The sequence below is a fragment of the Lissotriton vulgaris genome, chromosome 9, assembly GCF_964263255.1.
Source record: "Lissotriton vulgaris chromosome 9, aLisVul1.2, whole genome shotgun sequence".
Taxonomy (NCBI): domain Eukaryota; kingdom Metazoa; phylum Chordata; class Amphibia; order Caudata; family Salamandridae; genus Lissotriton; species Lissotriton vulgaris.
In genome coordinates, this window is record NC_141697.1 from 1,040,491,152 (window position 1) to 1,040,516,121 (window position 24,970).

Below are 24,970 nucleotides of genomic sequence, written 5' to 3' on the forward strand. Positions count from 1 at the left end.
GCAGCACCACGACCAGTGGGATACAACAATAGAGCACTTCTCGCGGGCCGGCCCGGGAATCTTCGGTCACCGGCACCGCCTCTGGTGCTGCGCCCTCGCCCACTTTCGAAAGGCCCGCCTCAGTTCTGGGGGGCAAGAGGAACGAGAACCCCCTCCTCCGACGGCCGCAATTTCAAATCGGCCGCGGGCCGGTCCAAATACCCCCTGACCGCCAGCTACACCGCTGACCCACAGTCTCAAAATGGTGCAAACTTAGTCCCGTACTTTTCCCTCCCTGGGCGCCGCTCCACACTTTAGCTTACCTCCGGTCCCCGTCGCCACAGCGGGACCGGAGACTCATACGGGATCTCCAGCAGTATCACGGCCAGCAGGCGGCACTTTAGCAGGCAGTAAATTCGCTCGTCTCCTCCACTCGGGGGCCGGCCTAGGCACTTTCGGTCGCTGGCACTGCTGTTGTGACACTAGGGTCGGCCACCAACTCCACTCGGGTCCCCGGGTTCGTCCGCCCCTCGGCCGCCGCTTCTGCACGTCACGACTCCATCCCCCGTCACCGCAGCGGGACCAGAGAAACGGTTGGGACCCCTACGGCGCCACCGCAAGCAAGTGGCGCTCCTCAACACCAGGAAATTTCGCAGGATCGCCAAGCTGGAGGGCTAGCTACGTAGAGCTGAGGTCCTAAGTGGCCATCATGCTCGACGCGTAGCTCCTCCTCCACTTTTCACTTTTTTAAGCAAAAGTTTTGAGTGATATTTGGCGCTGCACCCACACGCACGCCTGGCTACTGGCGCACATAGCCTTGGTTGCAGCGCACATAGACCTTACACTGACGCACACAGAGGAAACAAATTAGAGGGAACATTGGCCGCAACGTCTTAATACCTCCGGGTGGAGTTATTTGTTGCTGCAAGCTTCATTTGAGTGAATAACCTATTTTTAAGGATATCTTGATGACTGTATTGTGGATTTTTGTTGTTTGGTCTTGTTTCGGTTTAAATACAGATTATTTATTTTTCTAAACTGGTGTGGTGTCCATTTGTTGTGTTTTCACTGTATTACTGTATGTGTTCACAAATGCCTCTGAGATAAGCCTGTCTGCTCGTGCCGAGCTACCAAGGGGGTGAGCAGGGGTTATTGTAGGAGTGTATGTTCCTTAACCTGACTAGAAGCAAAGGCCCCTATTTGGACAAAGGCACCTACGTATGCCAACTAGAGACCCTCATTTCTAACAGTCAGGCTCTGGCAGGAGCCTGCATTATGGTACATTTTTATCTCCTTCTCTTCCGGCATTTGTCTCTGCAGAAGAGACATATGACGTCACAGTGATATGAGGTGTTTTGGAAAGTGTGTGTTAGAGGGTCTTGTTGGATGAGAATTAGCACCTAGAGGTTTTTTTATAATATTTAATTTTTCAAATCACAATGGCAGACACGAAACCTTGAGGGGTCAATTAGAAAATGTATGCATGAAAAACCATCAGAATAAAAGCAGTGACCTGGTACCAAACTGCAGCTGCTGGGACCTTCAAAGTGACGGAAAAGAGCTGAGAAGCAATAAAGGTGGCGGTCAATAGGTTCCTGATGCTGAGTGACATGGCAGTAATGGACCATGATTTTGTTTGATCAAATCCTGCTCATTATTGTGTGAAGTTACTAACGTACTTAAAAGAAAACATGACTAACATTGTATCTCGTTGAATACTAGGAGTTCTGAAAATGCATCTTAAAAGCAGCAGAAGGGTCACAAACTGGTGAAGCTGAGAGATTTATGAGAGAGAAAGCAAGACTACACACCTGTTATTGAAAGTTAATTTGAAAAATTATAATGTAGTGATTCATTTCTACCAGAATAAGATTTGAAAAGATTTCTCAATTGAAATTAGTCTTGTTACGTTTATTCCAATTGTAAATATATAACTGCAAAGAAAATGTTTGATTGTTAATAAAATATGAATAGACTATGTTGATGAACTAGTATAACGGTAGTTATATTAGATTTCTTATGCATTTATGTTTTCTTCGAGTTTTTCATGTAGGCCTAAAACATGTATTATGTTTTTCCACTGCAGGCCTTACAGAAATGTTTTTTGTCCTAAATTATTTCCTTCGAAACAGAGTAAAATGTTGATTTCGTTTGCTTTAGTTACAAATATAATCACTAAAGTGTCCTTCTTCTTTTCGGAGTATTCTAACTCCATGAGTAATTGTGTCAAAATTCGTTGCAAGTCAGTTCGGAAGCGAGATTGCAGATGTATTTCCTACTTCCGAGGTAAAATAAATATTGTATTTTCTTAGAAAATGAGAGATAATAAATGAGTATATTAGGTGTAAGTTCTGGATGACTTGGGCTGAAGAATGATCATTCCTCGAGCACACCATGGATCCCAACCAATAGAATATTGAAAACTGTGTAAAAAGCTACATTTTTGGCCTGGAGTTGTGAACATTTTGAGGTATAACATTTTTGTGGGAAATGGGACGCGCAGTGGCTATTTCCTTGCAATTCTTGGACAAGACATGCTGTTGGTCCAAACTCTGACTATCCTGAACTGAACTCTTCTGATTTCCCCTGCACTTCCTTGGTTGGTGAAGTTGAGTAGGTTATACCTTTCGGCTGAAGGGTTAATTATTCCAGACTATTGCACACTGACCATTAGTCCATCTTGTGTCTCAGTTCTGATCATCTACAATCTGAACTTTGGTTCGTATTATTCCTGAAATTGCATACTGAATTACAATGAATGATTATTTCACTTTTTCTCTACTCACAACAGTTATTTGATTAAATATGATTTGCTTTGAACTGTAATTATATTGTGTATTTACCTGTATTTTCAATGAAATATATGTACTAAAAGTTTTAATGTATTTTTGTGTTTGGACCATTCATATTTTGAAGTTTAGATAAAAGTGCCTAGATAAATCTAATGAGTTTGTTTACTTATTGATGAATATTATTGACAAGTATTGATTATTGATTTATTGTTGTTAGGTAGACATTTCTTCATTACAGGTCCTCATGAAGGAATGGCTTCCGTCTCTAATTATCTGAGTCCCTATTAGCTCTTACAAAGATCCATCGGAGGACCTCGTGATTTGTAAGTGGTTGTAGAGATTCTATGGACCTGAACTCTGTTATTGTGAATTATATTACTGAGGTTGGAGTTCATAGTGTGGTGGGTAATATGTGTCTGTGTCCCACAAAATTTACAACGCTTCCGCTGGATCAGCAGCAGCAGTGTAGAATCTGAGGGTGTTATAAAAAAAGACCAAACAAATCAGGAAGGGGAGGGGAGGGGTAGGAAAGTAAAGAATAAATGGGGGATGAGTAAGGAATCCTTGTGGATATATGAGGAGACCTTCGTGGGACGTCGTTACCTGACCCTACCTTACCGCAACAACTAGCCGCACCCGCTTCGCGGGTGCCGCTGCGCGGTTTGAACCACCGCCTGGAGACACTGCCATGTGAACTGGAGAGCGCTTGGGCGGAGAGGCTTGGTCATCAGCACAGGCGTGTAGCGCCGCAGGGACTCGCTTTCCCAGGAGTCCCTGCCTGACCTTTGCCAGCTGGTCTGCGCGCACCCTGTTAGCCCCGCCCACTGGCCGGCACACAGCTTAAAACCAACTTCCTTCCCTGTTGCAAGTGGGAGCCCTTGTGGATATATGAGGAGACCTTCGTGGGACGTCGTTACCTGACCCTACCTTACCGCAACAACTTGCCACACCCGTTTCGCGGGTGCCGCTGCGCGGTTTGAACCACCGCCTGGAGACACTGCCCTGTGAACTGGAGAGCGCTTGGGCGGAGAGGCTTGGTCATCAGCACAGGAGTGTAGCGCCGCAGGGACTCGCTTTCCCAGGAGTCCCTGCCTGACCTTTGCCAGCTGGTCTGCGCGCACCCTGTTAGCCCCGCCCACTGGTCGCCTTCATACGCTAACATAAACGCGACAGGCACTCGCTGCGCGAGAGCGCCGGGCCCGTTTTAGCCCGTTCTAGACCGAGCTAGGCTGGGCTGGGCCGCCCCTCTTGGTCCTATGATCCGGTTGACAAGTTTCCAATTTAAGGTATTGTTACTTCTTTGCTCTTTGGAAACCTTGACATTTGTACCCCATAATTGTTGTGTCAATACATTAGCTTAACAATCAATCATGACAAGGGGGTCCCGAAGTAGAACAGCAATGAAAACTGCATCAATCACCGGACCAATTGATCAATTCATTTCGAGAACTAATGAGGCCATCGACCTGAGTATTTCTCTGCTGGAACGAAGGGTGTCACAAGACTTGGCAATTGCTAGGAGATCCTCCATGTGTCCCTTAGCGTCTGCATTATCCCCACTTCAATCTGTATCGCCCATTCCGGTGCTATTGCTTCTAAATGTCACTACAGAGGTCCACTCTATCCCGAAATCAGTGGATTTGTCAGCTACTAACCTTACCTCTGATCTTGACTCTACGGGGAATCTTGAGAAAACCCCAGACCTACAGCTAATTCTATCTGAAGACAAAGGCCCTGAGAATATGCCCAAGGGGGCAAAGGGTGGCGCTATACCAAAACAGGTCAAAAACAAGAAGGGCAACACCAAAAAACCCCAAAATACACTCACAAACAAGAAAGGGGCAACTGCCCCATTGCCGTTGGGTGCCCCAAGTGATTCTATCACCCCACTTATCAACTCATTAGATCCTTCGGTAAAACTAATAACTACGGGTAAGGAGGGTGGTATTTGTAGCTCTTGTAGTTTCTGTAGTGCTAATTCCCAGCTTTTAGCAAACATCAGGGAATTATTAAAGCACTTTTTGCAACCGCTAAAACGGAGTATAATGTCAATTGAAAAACAACTTGCAACACTCTCCCAGAAGCCCTTGATTCAATATAGCCTGGGTCAAACCAACCCTGGGGCAGGTATAACAAAACCTTCTAGAGCAGGAACACAAGGGGCTCTTTTAGATGGTGGAGCTAAACCCTTTAAGGCGACTAAAGCTCAAACCTATTCAAACTAAGCCCAAAAAAACAGAAACCCCTTTATCAATTATTCCTGGGAGTGGGTCTGTGGCCGAGACCAAGGTCACCAATTCTTCTACCGGGTCTACCATCTCCCAGCCCACCCCCACCCAGTCAAGTACTAATAAGTGATTAACTCAGCTCTTGAACCAAAGGCCCACCCTTCCATCAATGCCCCAGCACCCACCATCGAACCGACCGGAAGAGGGAAAGAGGGGTCCCAAGTCCAAACGTCCTGTCCACCTACCCCCGGAAGCTTCCCCCATCACTGTTATTCTTACTGGGGTCCCGGAACTGCCTATAAATAAAGAGGAGCCGTCCTGGTCCCTTAGGAATAAAGTCTCACAGTGGCTTAGCATAAATAGGTCCTTACAACCCCCCATACAAGCCGTATTTCAGCAGCGCGTAGAGCCTCGTGGATCGGGGCTGAACCCAAAAGTATTCAGGGTGACTGCATCATTGTAACCTGTGATGACCCAGATATTGTGGACCATATTTGCTCGTGGCCTGCCTTGGACAAGAAAGGGGGGATAGATGCCTATCACCTTTCCTTCTTTTATCCACACGAGCGTAGCCACCAATACCCGATAGTCCCAAAATGGGTGCAACCTTCGGAGCGTAAGCAGCTGATAGCCCCAAATTGGGCGCAACCACCAGTGCGCCAGCACCCGATAGCCCCAAACTGGGTGCATCCACCTGAGCGCCCATATCCGATAGTTCCAAATTGGGTACAACCTCTAAAGCGCCAATACCCGCCAGCTCCAAATTGGGTGCAACCATCTGAGCGCCCTTGGAACTATGCGGGTTCCTGGCACTCCCAGGGGAATAGGAGGAGTGACTGGGAACATCGTCCACGGTACCCCAGTAGTGACTATCATTTAACGGGGGGTGGAGAGGCATTCCGGTTAGCAAAAGATACAATTGCCTGGATATGGTCGATTGACCGTCAGTTATCCCCTACAGTAATAATTCTACCCAGGGGGCATCAGGGCGAGATGTGAAATCTAGGTATACCTCTGGTACTTATTCTGAAACCCCCACAGAATCAAATGCAGCCTCCGACCCAAACATTTTCATACAGACAGTGGGCACTCCAAATCAAGGTAGTACATCTGATATAGAAGAAGTTCTATCAGTGGACCAACAGGAGTCTCTGGTAGTGGTTACAGGCGTTAAGTTGGGAGCCCCTGATGTAATGATTGCCCCCCAACGAGAGAGCAATATCCTAACCTCAGCTGTAGCAGTTGGGTACACAATTTTTACCTGGAATATAGCTGGCATCGCAGGTAAATTGAATACCCCATTTTGGAACGAGTTTACTGGGGCCGGTCATGACATAATCTGTCTCCAAGAAACATGGTGCCAAGAACCTATTTACGTAGAAGGCTACTCATCCTTTAGTTTAAATGCTTCTAATTCCCTATCAGGCAGAGCTAAGGGGGGCCTACTGCTACTAATTTCCAATGAGTTGACTAACTTCAAAATTAAAAAATACTCTACTGTAGGAACACACAGTCAGGTGCTACGGTTGGAATCTAACAAGGGTAGAGATCTAATCCTTGTCAATTTTTACAATAACAATTTTGACGCTTCCAGGGGAAATATCCTATTCCCACTGGAAAGTGAAATCAAAAGGGTACTGGCATCATCATGTAGACTGGCATCCATTCTATGGGCTGGTGACTTTAACATTCAGCCATGTCCTCTAGTACTGGGTAACCCCTGCGGTTTTAGAAAAGAGATTGGTAACGGTGGTGTGGTAGACAGTTCGGATTGTTTGCATTTTCCACACTGTAATTATGGCACGATAATAAATAAACTGTTAGTCAAATTAGACCTAGATCTGCTTAGCTGCAATAAAAATAAGTCCAATCTCACCTGTCCCACATTCACTGGTAGGAATGCCAACACCAACATAGAACACATTCTGCTATCTAACGATAGTGAATATACCAATCTATGGGTTAAGGAAGAAACCCTTAGCGACCATAATAGTATCTCCTTGATTCTACTGGGATGGAGTACAAAGTCTCCCACTAAGGAATCCTGCACCAAGGACATAGCCCCCACGAGACCGAACGGCCCAAGGATTAAATGGGCCGGAATTGATCCAGTGAAAAAACACAAGGCGGTAGTGGATAGGTGTAGTAATTAAATTTCTTATTGCCTGGGAGATGTCATCAATCCTACAACCCTACTTTCGAGTTTCATTAGGATGAATGTAAACATCGAAGGGATTTTCACAAAGAAACAGCCCAAAACCAAAGTAGTTAGGATGGGTTGGTTTGATAAACCCTGCACCTTGTCCCTTCGCGAACTAAAAAAAGCACTAAGTAATAAACCTCGCAATACCATCAACATCAAAATATTGAGTGCTAACTACAAGGTGGCTCTTTCCAATAGGAAAAAGGTTCTGCAAGAAGAAGCATGGCACAATTTAAACGCAGCAGCTGAAACACTAAACAGTAAACTTGACTGGGAAACCATCAATAGCCCTTTTCTAAATACAGATGGCATTCCGGAATTAACATCTTACGTTGCATGCAACGCCTGGATTGAACACTTTTACAACATTTTTAATCCTGAGGGGAAGGCCCTAGAAACCCAGGTCCTTAAGGTTTCTGCTTGGCTGTTTTTACGATTAGGTATAAGCTTGGATGAGGTCTACGAAGGCCTGCTTAACAGTAAAGGAGGAAAGGCTCCGGGTCCGGACGGAGTACCCATAGACCTACTCAAAACCGAAATGAACCTATGGGCACCTATCTTAGTGAGGGTCTTCAATGCAGCAGCAGAGGGCCGCCTTCCACCATCTTGGGGACAGTCGGTTATAATACCGTTATTCAAGAAAGGCAGTAAATCGTAAGCGTGCAATTATCGTCCTATTTCTCTGCTGGATGCATCAGTCAAGGTAATGAGCCGTATTTTGTTGAAGAGACTGGAAACCTGGGAAAATGACAAGGCTATTTTAACCAAGGTCCAATACGGATTCAGGAAAGGCTTGGGGACACTAGAACAATGTGTAAATCTAGAGCTCCTAATTAACAAATATACGGAAGTCAAGACTGGTAGCTTGTTTCTTTGCTTTGCGGACCTGAGCAGCGCGTTTGATCTGGTTGATCACTCAATACAATGGCAGGTCCTGATAGACATGGGCGCACCAAAGGAGATTGTACACTTTCTGGCCAGGCTTTATGAGAGGCTTTCATGCAAGGTGCGGTATGGCCCCCTAGGCGAATGCACCCCTTTCTTCAAAGTTTCAAGAGGCCTTCGCCAGGGTTGCGTACTGGCCCCCCTTTTATTTTCTCTTTTCATCAACCAAATTGATTCCACTCTGTGCCAGATTTCCGCAGATGCACCATTGATAGGAGGTAATCCGGTCCCAATTTTATTGTATGCGGACGACGCTGTGCTTTTGTCCCGCACACAGATTGGTTTACAGCGTCTTATTGACAGTTTTATGTTGTTTATCGAAAGTAGGAGACTGTTAGTAAACAAATCCAAAACCTTCGTAATGTCTTGCGGGATGAAAGCCAAGAAAGCCAAATCCAGTTTCTTCATTGATAAAGTTAAAATGACTGAAGTTAAAACCTTTTGCTATCTGGGCATCACCTATGCAAGTAACGGGTTGTGGCAATCCGAGTTTGATAATATCAGTCTAAAAACAGCGAGATCTACCAACAGTATTTTTAAAATTTCTTCCAAACTTGGGGTGAGGAGTATCAAGGACATGATGAACATTTACAATGTAAAGTGTGTCCCATCAGCATTGTACGGTGCGGGGGTGTGGGGACACTGCGTTGGTTCTTCCATACAGAGAGATGAAAACAAGTTTTTGAGAAAATTGCTATGTGTACTGACTTCGGCATCTGTAGAACTGATCCACGAAGAAGTCGGAATCAATCGCATCTCGGACCTAGCTGCACTGCGTCCCCTGCTGTTATGGCGTTCAATCTGGGCCAAAACTGAATCAAAATTTACCCAGGAGATAATTCTTGATTGCCTCAGGCTGGACCATTCCCCACGTATCAAGTGGCTTAAGTACATACACTACTGGTTTCATCTTTTATTTCAGGTTGATATACTCCTCGATCCTAAATCTGTTGTTTCTATTCCCAAAAGAGACGTAAAAACTGTTTTTTAAGCTATAAGAAGGAGTGTCACGATAGGGTGTCTGGAACGTTACAATCTGTAATGTTCTATCGGGACTGCAATCTAAACTCCGGTTTCCAACCTTACCTTTCTGGTGTTTCACGCAATTCCCATCGGTTTGTTCTAACGCGGCCAAGGTTGAGAATCGTTCACCATCTTGTTGCATTCCCTGTAATGAAAACCAGATCTGATACCGCATGCCCTTGCGATAATATTTCACGCCAGAGTTGTTGCCATTTTCTTTTGTTTTGCAAATTTTATCATTCTTATAGGGTATTATATTTAAAACCCATCTTTTTAAAAAACAACGTTCGCTCTACGAAGAACGCTTTACAACTTTTATGTTCTCTAAAGGATCTGGATATCTGTTTTTTCGTAGCATCATATATACTAAAATGTACAGCTGCCAGGAAAGCCATTGTTACCTGATACATTTGACTGTGCTTTGTCATTAATCATGGCCTCCTGTCTGTAGATTTGTCTGTATATCTGTATGTACCATAAATGAACTTTGTCTATATTAGGAAACAGACTGGGTATCATCCAAATCCTAATTTTTTATTGGTCAATTTGAGTTTTTATAAATATTATATACTATGTCTATATGAAATTTTAGGAACTTATGTAATATTTGTATTTGTTCTGCTTGTATGGTTTGTTTTACAAATCGAATAAAAGCTTTTGAACTGAACTGAGTAAGGAATCCGTACACAAGACGAGAGCAGGAAAACACATGCATTCATATGGAGCGCTAAAAGAAAAAGAAAAAAGGTTTGCTGATGGAACACACTGTAAAAGATGGATATCATCCAATCGAATGGATTTTCAAGACACTATGCTACAGCGGGAAGCACAAACACATGAAGATAATGGAAAGTCATCAAATAAGAAGCTAGCAAATTAGATTGACAAGAACTACAGGCCAAGGTCTGACCATTCTTAATACCTCTTCAATCACGCATACTGCAATAAAAAGTATAGTTAAAAGACAAACCAAATTATTCTCAAAGACCACGGACTTGCAAAACATCAAGTCTACACCGCCATTAAGAGCCCTGGCAGTATCATATAACAATGACAGCGAAGCTGGATTCCAGGTACAACCTTACCTCAATAGTGCAATTGGGAAAGGTTGCCTGACCCAAATCGTGCGAGCAAGGATGCTGGCATTACACATTAAAGACTTTAACCTCAACTGGTCACTGCTTTCCCAGATAGTTAAGTGTAGGCTTTGTGCTACAAATCGGAAACTCTTCTACATCTAATTTGTGGCTGCCCCACTTTGCTTGACTCCCGGCGATCTGAACTAAAGGCACTCTTTTTACCTAATGGTATAAGGACATCCAATCAGGCAATGAACTGGATTTTTAGCACCATGGTGCCCCTCGAATTGGCAAGAATAGGTCAATTCTTTAAAGCTGTGCAAGACTCCTTTACAAACTCACAACAAAGCATTGAGCTAAATGTGAACCGATAACTCCTGGGTTTTGTATCATGGACATCAGGTATTGTTGAGTTTGGTCACTTTGCACTGTCTGAGATGGACTTGGTGAGGTATTTTACATTTTTTATTAAAAAAATCTCAAATTGGAATAATTATAACAGTTTGCAAATAGTTAAACTATGTGGCATTTAACTAAAACTGCTTGTATAATTTGAGCTTTTAATTTTTTTGTTTTTGTTTTGGGTACTAGGCTTTAGCGTAGTTATAGGGACTTGCAAGGAATTACCATTCTCTTTGTCATTTTGTATATTATTTCTTTTTTCTTACTTTTAAATGTTTTATATTGTCATGGTTTTAAGTAATCTATACAATAAACTTTGTATTGACTGACTACAGGTCAAGGTAAGCACAGGGCATACCCAAAACCCACTTTACGTATTTGTATTGTCCACAATAGGTCTTCAACAAAAGACAACTAAGATGTCTATAGGTCAATACCTAGAAAAGTACTTCTAAGCTATGTAGAAAGGACATTGCTTGTCACCTCAGAGTGTTACCTTATAAAGGGAATCAGCCCATGAATCTGCATACTTTAATGTCACAGAACTCGCCTGTGATTTATAAGGTTTAGCAGAACCTACTTTATTCTTTGTAGTGTCAAGAATATTATTGCTTAAAATAGCCCATTTCGTCACATTTACATCTGAAAATAGAGGTGAAACTAGTAGAAACTGTTATACCATCTTACATGCTCAATTTCTTCCTCAGAAAAAAATCAATGAAAAATCCAAAAAATGTAGTTATGGTAAAAGTGTTTAAATCCTGAAGCTTCAAGTTGGCAATAACATATGAAGACAGCATTTAGATATTTACACAATATTATTCTCCTTCCATGTCTCACAATATTATCAGAACAAGTCTTCCTGCAGGAGTCAGGCATGACAAAACTAGAATAGAGGCACAGAAAATTATTTGAAGCCCCGCTGGCCATGGGTGAGGTCAACATGGCTACAGCGAAAAAAGGATATGGACAAGACCACAGACTGGGAAGTGCTTTTTGTCACATAACTCCTCCAGTTTACTTTAAACATGCATGGTGGTGATTCTCAAACCCAGCCAAGACCATGCCACATGTAGCTTTTATAGACCCATCTGAATGTGTAACATTGACATGGACATTCCAAACAAAATAATCAGTTATTATTAGGGGTTTTAATTAGACTTGTACATGAGGAGCAGTCCATGGTTATCTTGAGGTAAACCACCTGCAAGAACCCCTAGGCACCTCTTCTACAGCACATCTACAAATCCGGAATGGAACTCTCTTCTATCAGCAAGCTACTCAGATGCAGAGGAAGCAATCTTAGTTTGGAGTATGTTGGTGGCTGTTGCAAGGGATGTGCTTCTGTCCTAATGTTATTATCTGGTGAGACTCATATACCAAAAGACAAGGCTACAACAGGAAGTCTCATCTTGAAAGCTGAATTGTAGAAAGAGATCCACTAGGAAAGCCTATAATTGCCTATTCTGTCTGCAATGGCAACTGAACATGTAGTGGACTTCCAAAGAAAGGGATTAAGAAAAGAGGCATAACCCTTAAAAGGGTGGAGTACCTCATACCCAAATATTTTAATGACTGCTTACTGCATGCAAGGAACCCCATAGATGGAACCACCTACAGGTTACATGATGTGGACAGATTTAGTCTGGTTTCGGGTACTGGGACCTATGTGCCTCTTCTCACTTTGCCAAGTGAGGAAATCAAATAACACTGTCCTTCTGCTTCTCCAAGTGTCAAGGTTAGCACAGATTTACAAGTACCAGAGGATTAATATATATCACAGAAATGCAAGCTTGCAGAAACTTCACATATCGGTGTGCATTTTGAGCACTGAACAACTGACCAGTTTCTGGATGAATCTCCTACTTACAGTCATCGGCTTAGTGTCCCCAAGGGAAAAGGAAGAAAAGATGTTGCTTTATTTTCTAGCTAATTCAATATTTACTCCTTTTTTGAGGAATTTGACAGGGAATCAAGAAAGAGGAGGTCAGTTGCACATTGTGTTTAGCTGCTAGATGTGAGAATAACAGGGAGTTAGCTCCTGTGGTTGAGGTAAAATTGTGAAAGCTGCCAAGGACACTCAGAGGGTGGAGGTCAGTTACCACCGACTGAAGCTAGTTCCAAGAGCCCCAGTACACATGGCGAAGCCTAGGTAGCGCAAAAATAACTATAAAATGTTCCTAGAGAGGAATCAACCGTGGAAATAAATTGAAACGCACAGGACAAGTCATGCTAAAAGGGTGATTGAAAAACTTATTGTTTCTAGAAATTAACATGAGTGGATATTCAATATTTCCCATTCCAAATGTATGCACAACTTTGATAAAATTGTGATCCTTGCGCTCGGGTGTCTAGTTCAATAAAATAAATATATGAATTATAAGTCATCAAAAATGAAAAAAAAAACAAAGCTACTTAACTCATAAAAGAAAAATTGTATGTTTCTTTCTTTTAAAAAAAACTGACACTACATGTAGGTATTTCCAAGGCATATTGTTACCTTATTATTGACTTTCATTATCTCTGCTACCTTTAAGTTTCAGAAATATAGATTTTAATTATAATTTTTTTTTCTCCACAGGTATGTTCGCTAATTATGTTGTAACATGTCAGTCATTATATTAATTTGTCAGGTCCTTCCTTAGGACTAGAGTGGGCCATATTGTGTTGGACTGGGCTGCACAATTAAAAGATTCCACGCCTAAGGGGCTTGTGATCTTGAGTCTATTTTGAATTAGTTGATAGGTCGGTTCTTTGAATTAAACACCAAGCCAAGTTTTATGTAGCTCTTTTATCTGATGTGTTTTGCGTTCTAGGGTTGTCTGTCAGACGGCACCCCAACTGGGACTTTTCGCAAAGGAATATGGATCCCAGTTTGCATTTGTGGAGTGTTCTCCCCCAGGAATGGCCTGGATGGAAATCACAAGAAAGAAATGATTATTGTGCCCATCATCACTGAAGGTCAATATTCGGTCTGTTTTGTAAATGCTTTCTCTTGAGGGCCTGTTAATGCACAGCATTCCCTTCTCTGTGCTAGGTATTTTATTCAAAAACATGAATTATTTTAGATTGGCTGCAAATTAAGCCGCCCTGGAGTCCCTGCTTGGTGACTGAAGAAACAGCTGTTGGGTCCCAGTCGCAGGCAGCCACAACTAATGAAGAAGGATAGCCCTGGATGAACTAAATAACCTGAATGAATTGCCAATTACTACTATATTTACGCACCAAAGATTATTAAAATAATAAAGTTATATGTTGATTGCATCATGCACATTAAACATGCAGCAGTAGCATTGTCGACTTACATCGCCTGGCGCCACCACATCATTGCAAAAGTAGCAGCCAAGTTTGTAGCCTGGGATGTTGGAGAACAGTGATGAGCCCAGGGGATCCGCGGAACCGGAAGCAAGATTCTGACTGGACTCCTCCTCCTTCGGTTTCTTGAGCCCATGTCGCATTACCACGAATGTGTCGAATCCCAGGGCGGCATTGATAACTAGCTATGAATTTAAATGAGGAGAACAAACACACTCAGTACATTGGAAGTAGAAAAGAAAATAATTTCCAGTTAGATTGCATTAGGTAACAAAGTAACAATAAATGGAGGTGCAAATGCAATCACTCAAATGTCAGCTATCTTTATTATAAATACAAACAATTTAAGTGATGACTTAGAAAACCATTATCGTGCATCTAATTGTTTGATGTGCTAGTCACAAGAATGATAACATACTTTACTAGAATTCATTCAAACGTAATCCCTTCAATCCCACATTTGCAGTTTTAATATCCTATCAATGTAACTTTCTATACGAATTAATCAGGTTCTCATTTCTAGGTTTGTGCCTGCCAAATAACACTGCCTTTGACTAGAATGCCCAGGTAGCAAAGGGGATGGGGCATTCGCAATGTCTCTGAAAGAGGAGCTGGCCTCCTAGAGCCTAAATAAAGACCTAAACCTCAAAAATAAGTGTAAATTCTTGAACCCAAGGTCACCTCGAGTCCTCAAGGAGTGTTTTTTCCCCTTTTGCCTCCTCTTTCGTTTGTTTATCTCTTGTTATTTTCCTTCTCTTTCTTTGACATTACCACAATTTCTCCTGGGACATTGTTTCTGTTCACTGTTTGTTGTTCAACATTCCAGCGCGGTTTGCAACCTTCTTTATAAGGGTATTTCCTATAACATAGGCCCCTTTGATCATTGTCATTTTGTAGTATTTTGACTTATTGTGCACTAGTTGTTCGCCTACAAGCTGTTCTTTATTCCTACCGCTCATTTCAAGGTTTATAACCTCTAGTATGTTATACAAAAAATGAAAATACCCCTATAAATGTTATAAAAAAAGGCATAAAAAGGAACCTTTAGCACTCCCCCCCCACAAATATTAAATATGTCAAAGTAGTTGTGCTCTCTGAGCATTTGAAAAGCCAGAAAACTAAAGTGTGTAACTAAATAAAACACTTGTAAAGTCCACAGATGTTTTCCAATGAACGTTTACACAGGTGTTGTGTTTTGAAATATGCAACTATATTCCAGTTGTATGAAGGATACACTAAAATATATGAAGCGTGGTTAAATGCCCCTATCTTCACTTTATCACAAATATACGTCCCTTTCAAGTCCAGAGCTATGGCAGATGAGTATTCTGTGGCAATCGATATACAATCAGGAATAAAGAAAAATATTTAAGTTATGGGGGGGCAATTGCCAACTGTACTACCACCTACCTATGGCATGTTGTCTGTGAATGACGCGGAGGGTCACATCCAGCTTATGAAATGGTTGTGAAATAATGTTTAGAATATCTATGCATAGCAGATATGACTTCTTCCAAACGTCTCTTTAAACGAGTAGGTACAATGGATGATGTAACTTCGAACTAAACACTCGACAGCATGGGAGATGAAACAAGAGTTCGTCATCACGTGACCCAGATGATATAATACAACACCTCGCCGGAAGTAACCGTAGGAAGGTTAGCCAGCAATCGACTATGATTAGCTCTACCGTTAATTTTCGAATGGTACCTCCTAGTTTTCTAAAACAAATGCACATAACTCCACATTTGAAACAAAGCACCAAAGGCTGGAGATAGCATACCACAACATTCTTCTTCTAAGACAGACAACACAATGAATATAATATATCTGCAAACAGATATGCACACAACCTAGTCCCCCATCTCATAAGTAAGGGCAACAAAAACATAATTACACTGTCCTTCGTTATGGGGTAACACAGATCCATGGAATCACATGGCAACCTGCACATCCAATTGCCCATTAGAGCAGACATTGATTATTTTACGACTGGGAATGCATCTAGGTCAGACGTTTAATTCCCTAACAAACACACCTCAAGGCTCTGGAGAGATTCCAAACGTCCCTTCCTGCCATTCACACTGGATTTTCACACCTTCAGTTTAATCCGCGTTATCGACTCCGGGCATTGCATTTTGTTACCAGCAGCACCTAAGCGGACATCGTCCTGAGAGATGCACGTGGAGTCAACCTGTATGCCTGTATTCGTTCATGCTTACCTTTTAATTAATTATTAATAGGCAATTAAGACTTAATACAATCGTTCCATTGAGTTACTCCATCACCCCTTTTGTCTTCAGATGGCAGACTCTGGATGCACCGGTGCTCAAAAGCAACAGGCGGGGGACCGGCCCGAGACCTACCCAAATCATCCCTCCCCCCCAAAATGGTGATTCTTTTAAGGGAGACAGAGACACTCAGACATCATCACTGCATTAGAGAATATACAAATCTCAGGGCGTATTTATTACAATCCACATAAACACAACATTTTATATCAACAAAATTATTCAATTATCCAAACTTTCATGTGACATTTACAATATTTACATCAAGAATGCTTTGATTAGAGGAACTAATACAGGTCATCGCCTAGCACCAGATCCTCAAAAAGGAGTCATGGCTGGCCACCTCGCCCAGGCACCATTGCATTGACTATTCCAAATGATTCGGGACCGTGGTCCCGGTGCCGCAAGTTGCATCTCACAAGGCAAACTCACCTGCCCCCTCAAAATAGAGGGAGCGTGGGCAAGCATGAAAACTGGACCCCCAACATACCATGCCAGAGCCACCCAAGAAGGGATTCCCCCTGGCACCCAATGGGATGGGCCTGGGTAACCGGGCCGTACCTTGGTCCCCTGCAGACGACATCCCCTGACATTTTCCGGGGCCATGTAATGAAGCACTGTGAGTGGCTAGGGACAATCGCTGTAGCGGGAGCCCCAACCCCTTCTTTACACCCCCATGGCAACCCCAACCCCGCTTTTAAGCCAAAGGCTTTCTAATTCTGAATTTGCTTGCACTTCAATTACTGATGCAAAGATTGTCCACCTGTTTTGTGACCAGACATGAATTCTTCCCCAACGCCACAGAAAAAGACTGTCTAAGGAGATAGGAGGGTGGGAAAAAAGGCAGCTTCACCCACGCGTTCCAGCAGCAGCAAGGTCCAGGGCGTGGGGACAGCAACAAGGTCTTAGGGGGCAGACAGGCAAGGAAAAAAAAACAAGTACTTGTGTGGGAATGGATTCCCCCTTTAATCCTCACCTGGCCGCCCCCACCACCACCCAGCCGACCCCCTTCACCCCTGCCGGCCTACTGGCCAATCACCTATTGTAGGCGTCCTGCCCGAAAAAAATTCAAAACTGTGGCACCACTGTTGGCGCCGTCCGGCACCAGTCCGAACGGCCCGCACCGGTCTTGGGGGCTCGCCCCAGTTGGCGTTTCCCCCTGGGCCAATAGAGGAGTTGAACTCCATTATGTGTTACATCATTCTAGGAAAGTCTTTCTTTTGGAATACTCTCTCCATAATATTTAACTAAGGCCTACATGAAGCATAAACAGGTACATGCATCATTGGTGCCGTTTGCGATTCCTTAATTGCGAAAATTAAGGAATCGCAATTAAGGAATCGCAAACGGCAATGCATCAAAAAATCGCAAAAGTATTAGCGATTTCTTAATTTTCCTTATTTGCGATTCCTTAATTGCGAATCGCAAATAAGGAAACGCTTTACATTGATTCCTATGGGCCTAGAGGCCCATAGGAATCAATGGGAAGGCATTCTCATTTTGTGAATTCGCAATTAAGGAATCGCAAAATGAGAATGCAATTTCAAGGGTGCAGGGGGGGTCCAAAGGACCCCCCTGCACCCCTGGAATGTCATGTAAGTACATTTTACTCACACACATGTCCCAAGGGCATGTGTGTGTGTAACATGTACCCTTCAAAATTGCGAATTCGCAAATTAAATTTAATCATGCATAGCATTTAAGGAATCGCAAAATTTGCGATTCCTTAAATGCTATTGCAATTTGAGAAATCGCAAAAAATTGTGAATTCTTAAATTGCAATACATGAGAAATAAATGATGCATCCCCAAAAAGTGATTTTGGAATCGTAAACGGCTGAATTTTGCGATTCGCACCGCTTGCGATTCCAAAATCGCTTGATGCATTTGCCTGGTAGTGTTTATTACCACACACACCTCTTAACTTCTCCCTCAGTACCTCTGCCAACCTTAGAGAAATGAATGGCTTGGTCCCCATCAAATGATCCTCATCGCAATGTGAACATTTCAAGCATACACAAAGTAACTTTTTGTTATAAGGATCGCTGGGAACAAATAATAATAAAGAAGCATTGCAAAGTTCATAGGGTTTGCCTTTAAAAGTCAGCAAAAAATCTACTGGCTTTGTCAATCTTTCCTTGGTTCTGTTAGTATTAGCACACATGTCATAGTGACTGCTCATCCCTCACAACGCATGCACATGCATGGTGGCCACGTCAGAATACTTTTGTTTGGCAGTAAAACCATTCCACATGCTTCTGTCTTTGTTGTGACAACAAACCAGATGGAGCAAGGACTCGTTGAAAAGAGACTTGCTTGGAAACAATTCTCTCATATAACTCTTAACATTATACTTATCTTGTTTTGTGTAAATAATATGCACTTCATTACATTTATCTAGCATAAGAGAAGCTTGCGTACGTGTTTTATTAACAAGTAACTCGAGTGAACACTAAAATGGCCGCGAACGCGGGAAATTGCATTGAGCATGCGTCAACTACGCCAATGTAGTGATGACAAGCTTTTGCTTGGAGGGAATATTCTGCACTTGCGAAGACGCATCTAAAATGGCTGATTGAAAACTCACATGCTAAACATCTGCTTTGCTTAAACTAAATGTGCTATTTTACTAATTGCTAATGCAGGGAGAGCATTTATAAGTAAATGGGATTAGAGTAGAGGTAGGTGGTATACAGTGAAATCATTTTACTTTGAAATGAATACTTTTCTTTTTGACTTATCTTGTTAGTTCGTATTCGGGCCTCCATCAGAGTCTGAAATCTAAATCCCATGTGATCATAAGACATGTGCAGTCTAAGAGCCAGAAGCTGCATGGACATCCTTGAATGCTATCCAAAAATAATGAAAGGCAACATACCATAAGAACCCTGTCAATGTCCTGAGAAAGGATGAACAATGTTCAAAATGAATACTTTATATTGATAAAAATATGGCTACGGGTGGGAATAAAGTTTAATGAATAAAAATTAAGGGGCGGGATTATTTGACAATGAGCTAAAGAGAAAATTAAGAACCATAGCATGGTTTGATGATCACCCCTTTCGCCTGTCCAACCAGAATTAGGAATTCTATGTAAAAGAAACATCAAGGGGTGGTACATGACATAAGTAAAGTATAATTGAGGTAGTTAGTTAGTTAAGGTGTGCAGAAAGACCGAAATGGTGCAGAGCTCGGGATGCTGTCGGAGTGATGAGCAAATGTTGAATGAGACTCATATTGCAGACTTAGACATTGATCAAAATTAAATTAGAAGAAGATCGCGAAAGAATCGAGGAGGGAGATAAGCGAAATAATTAAAATAGGATCACGGAAGAATCGAGGAGGAATATAGTGTCAGAGAGGGGTACGACGCAGACGTCGGATCTAGAAGAGGTCACCTATCCTGTCCTGAAACTTGAAGCAGTTGTTTCCTGTCCTGAGGTGCTTTTCTTGATTTCTTGGCTGAGAGGTCTGATCTTCACACCATCCTAGGTAAATATAATGTTCTGTAAATTTAACTTGTGCTGCTCTCTCTATCCTCTCTTTTCAAAGTACCGTCATTAAAAGTCTTATTAATTGAATCTTTCCCTTCCATGGTTGACGGAGGTCGTTCTGTATATTGACTTTGCTCACATGAATTTTATTTAGATAAATATTTAAAAACTTTCCTGAGTCTGTGGTTATTTCATTTACAGAGAAATTAGAATATATTCATGTAATTTCACCATCAACTAGTTCAACTAATGGTCCATTGACCAGAGGAAAGAACTTTTTGATCTGTGAAAGATTAGTTAAAAATGTCAAATAACTGATCTTGGACAAAACATTATAAAAATTGACTCCAGTGGGTTTAACCGGTCTTTGTGAGTGTTTATGGGCCCAAGGTGAGTATGAGGTATTAGAATATCCAAGGCTGGTTTACACACCGGATCAAACCTGTAACCATGTTTATGTTCTTTTTCCATGTGGTCGACCAGCGTTTTTAAAGCAGATAATATAAAATAAAATAAATTGCACAGGAGCGCCAAAAACAGAAGTGAACCACTACAAGCAGTTTGCAGCTACTAAGCATTTGGAAGAAATGTCAAATAATAAAATAAAAATGGTGAGTGGAACGTGTAGAGGTGCAGGAGGCGCTGCTCGCTCACAGACGAGTGGGTTGGTTAGAAGAAGACAGGGAGAGCCCAAGGAGAGAATCTCGGTGAATGAAACGAAATGAAAAAATGAATACAAAAGTATAAACAGGAGGGAGATTATATCCATTGTGTCACAGCAGCAAAAACAACTTCCTACATATCAGAACAAATTCCCCTTCCAGCTAAACAAGCCTTAGAATATATGAATCAAACAATCTGCTTTTTCCGCAGACGGAGCACAGGCCGCCAATCTTCAAAGGAACCTTTCAAATCAGAGTCTACACAAACCATGGAATAAACCGTGATATAGAAGTATTTTGCAGTCTCTAGCTCCCTTCCCTGTGAACGTGAAATTTGCTACTGTGGGAATAAATCCCAGACAAAAAAGATGTTGACGTTATGGTAAAATAAATAATGAACATAGGCAAATTGAGTTAATAGTAGTAGTGCAAAAACAATGCGCCAAATTAGTTACCTCCAATATGCCGATTTGAGCCTTTGAAAACTTTATTTGGCTATGAACAAGCCTACAGTGCACAAAACTGGCTACATTTAAATAGGCCAATTGTTCTTCCATCTCTCTTCTCAAAATAAAACTAGATCAATTAATTAGTTTGTGCAAGGAAAATGAAAGAGGGGATTTGTCATAAACCCCTTCAGAGGGCAACGGGGCAAGTAGGAGCTACATGTCCTAACGGTGGGGGTTGAGGCCTTTCACTCCTGAAGTTCTGGTGCTGAACCTACTATGGGTCCTGAGCAACTGGGCCAAGTACCCTTTCAGCACTTGACTCTCAGTAGTAGAATGAGTTGAGAAGTTCAAGGCATTCCGGCAAGGCAGCAGCCATAAAAATAAAATACCCCTAGTTTGAACCGTATCGGAAATATCACTGAGTGAGTGGGTGAGAGAAGCAACTCTGGCAATTATCAGGAGACCACTCCTTTGGAAATTCTTAAATTCTTACATTTCTCTCCTTCCTTTTTCAGTCTTTTGTATTTCCTTCTCTTCATCCTCCTTTGTCTTTTTCTCCATCTTTGCAAGCTTTCCTTTTTCCATTCCTTCTGTACTTTTTCCATCCATCTGCTCATCCATCCATCCTTTCGTCTCTCTATCTTTATTTGTATCCACCCTTTCTTCTCTTCATTCTTCATTGTCTTTTTCCTTCCTTTTTCGTCCATTGCCCCTTTCTGTTCCAATTTACCCATCCATATATCTTATGTTCCTTACTTCTTTTTATCTGTCAATCTACCTTTTCTTGCCATCCAATCCTCATTCTCTTCAGTCATTTATCATCCAGCCTTTCACCATCTACCCCTCCACCCTTCTCTCTATCTCTACATCAATCCATCCCTCCGTACTCCTCCTCATCTATCCTCCTCTACATCCATCTATCCATCCTCTCTTCATCTCTCCTTTCTCCTCTACCTCCCTTCGCCCTTAGGCTGTACAAGGCTGTTTTTTATCAGCTTCTTGAAGATGAGAGACTTTGATCAAAGTTGAAAGAGCCATAAAAACAACGGAAATGTTCTTTGTTGTAACAAATTACCCTCTGACACCTGTGCTCACTGAAGCTGCTGAAGTAGGGTGTTATTGACGCTCCTGCTTTCTGTGGTGTGGCATTGGGGACAGTAGATGCAGGTGTTGAACACAAGCTCACAACTCAAAGTATGTTAAGAATCAGTAATACATGATGGCCAATCAAATACTTGCTTTTATGAACAAAGGAGTATTTGTATACGAACACAAAGTGAAATACAGCATACACAAGTAATAGGTCAGGGTTCAAGTTTTCAATTGGCAGGTCCCTCTGTCCCACTTTGCTCTCACTAGCAGTAGTGGTTATTCCCCATTCACTATAGGCGGCATTCAGGTCAGACACCACTTGTAGCCAGAGTTTCAGAGTCTATCATAACAACTCGTAAGAGAGGGTCCGAGGGAAGTGTTTAATGACCAAACAGGCTAATACCCCCTGTGTAACTATCTAAATGACAACAAAGCCTGTAGGTCAAGTGAAGCTGAGAAATACCATTTAACACTGGTGAAGTATGCAGAAAAAAGTAATTCGAAAAAAGGGGACTGTCAACTGTTACTGATTAAGTCCTATCAACCCACCTGATGGCGGAGCCTCATCATCTAGGACTTCCGAAACCAGGTCTGTGTGCAATTACCCAGTTAGATATCAGCAATGCATCACAAGACCAAGGTATGGTTACCACAGTTGTAAGTCCTGATAGTGGGACTGATATGTGCAGTGCAAGAAATTCAAAAAAAGTGAAGTGCATTAAAATGGCTATCAAAGCAAACAAAGACCTTTAATACTGTTTGCCTGGATGTCAGATTAAAATAGTGGACTGACAGTGTGAAAGAATCACTGTGTAGCTTGCTTGGTGGAAATCAAGACAAAGATCTATACAGGGCCAACATGTTTCTGCCTTATCGTGAAGTATCACTGGCATTCGTCAGGGCCAAGCTATAATCTGCTACTGCAAAGGCACTATGATATGTGCTCAACTAAGAAAAAGAAAAAGAAAATGAACATAATAGTGATCAATTGGAAACCGTCCTACCACATCTTCTCAGTATTGTGCTGTTGATGCGATAGGTCATTCCCATCAGTTTATGGGAAGTGGACCTCACCTCACCCGGCAACTGCTCGGACGAATAAGGCCCCGCTCTGTCCGTCGGTACCTTGCGGCGAAATCACGAGCCGAAAGGGAGGCCTCCCTTTCGGCTCGTGATTTCGCCGCAAGGTACCGACGGACAGAGCGGGGCCTTATTCGTCCGAGCAGTTGCCGGGTGAGGTGAGGTCCACTTCCCATAAACTGATGGGAATGACCTATCGCATCAACAGCACAATACTGAGAAGATGTGGTAGGACGGTTTCCAATTGATCACTATTATGTTCATTTTCTTTTTCTTTTTCTTAGTTGAGCACATATCATAGTGCCTTTGCAGTAGCAGATTATAGCTTGGCCCTGACGAATGCCAGTGATACTTCACGATAAGGCAGAAACATGTTGGCCCTGTATAGATCTTTGTCTTGATTTCCACCAAGCAAGCTACACAGTGATTCTTTCACACTGTCAGTCCACTATTTTAATCTGACATCCAGGCAAACACTATTAAAGGTCTTTGTTTGCTTTGATAGCCATTTTAATGCACTTCACTTTTTTTGAATTTCTTGCACTGCACATATCAGTCCCACTATCAGGACTTACAACTGTGGTAACCATACCTTGGTCTTGTGATGCATTGCTGATATCTAACTGGGTAATTGCACACAGACCTGGTTTCGGAAGTCCTAGATGATGAGGCTCCGCCATCAGGTGGGCTGATAGGACTTAATCAGTAACAGTTGACAGTCCCCTTTTTTCGAATTACTTTTTTCTGCATACTTCACCAGTGTTAAATGGTATTTCTCAGCTTCACTTGACCTACAGGCTTTGTTGTCATTTAGAGAGTTTCAGAGTCACCAGAGCCTCAGGACTTTCTTGAGGTGGCTCAGGAGGCACCTGAGCCAACTCAGGGATAATAACAATATCCCATCAGGGTGCACCCCAAAATTCAATAAAAGATTACATGATTAACTTAGGGCAATGTTCAAAGCAGACCTCTAAAATGTTTAAACATTTAGTCGAACTTTCAGGGCTACGGACTTAAATTATCTACTCAACCTAATTTTTTGCACAATTTTGTTTCAAGTATTAGTCCCTCTACCAGCAGTGCTGAATTTAGGGTGGTGCAACTAGCAGCATTGCACTGGGTATCATGGGTCTGGTGCTACTGCACCTGCTGCACCATTCAAATCATGACCCTGTTGTCGGCAAGGTAACTGCACTTGTGGTTGCCTGTTTATGAATAAAATATAGTAATATTAGGTGTTCAGTGGGGTGCCTGGAGCTTTTGGTTCTGGTGCCATTACACCTGCTACACTATTAAAATCATGACCCTAGTGCTTGTTAGATAACAGCACTTATGGTTTGTTTAGTTGTAAAATATAGCAAAATTAGGTGTTTAGAGGAGCATTGACAACTTTTGGGACCGGTGCCACTGCACCATTCAAATAATGACCCTGTTGCCTGCAAGATAACTGCACTTTGACTGCCTGTTTAATAGTCCAATATAGTAATATTTGGTGTTTAGTGGCGTTGTGACAACTTTTGGCTCTGGTGCCCCTGAACCTGCTGCGCCATTTAAATCAAATCCCATTCAATTGCAAGGTAACTGCAATTGTGACTGCCTGTATAGTAGTAAAAGCTGGCAATATTACATGTTTAGAGGAGTTCTGACAACTATTGGGCCTGGTACCCATGCACCTGCTGCACTATCCCAATCATGACCCTGCTGTCTGCAAGGTAACTGCACTTGTGACTGCTGTTTAGTTTTACATTTTAGCAATAATCTGAGCTCAGTGGGGTGCCTTGAGCTTTTGGCTCCAGTGCCGCTGCACCTGCTACATCATTCAATTGAAGTCCCTTTTAACTGCAAGGTAACTGAAATTGTGACTGCCTATCTAGTAGTCAAGTATAGCATTATTATGTGTGATGAATTCTAGCAACTTTTGGGCCTGGTGCTACTGC

At 42.3% G+C, this 24,970-nt stretch overlaps 1 protein-coding gene across 2 annotated transcripts in view; it reads right to left on the reverse strand.

Annotated features, from left to right (window-relative positions):
• The window catches only part of ATG7 (autophagy related 7), a 1,270,091-nt gene that overhangs the window by 767,368 nt on the left and 477,753 nt on the right, over positions 1–24,970 (reverse strand). For both annotated transcript variants that reach the window (XM_086938958.1, XM_086938957.1), the window contains exon 16: positions 13,957–14,151. In XM_086938958.1, the coding sequence (XP_086795084.1) occupies positions 13,957–14,151 (195 nt within the window). The remainder of the gene's footprint in view (positions 1–13,956; positions 14,152–24,970) is intronic.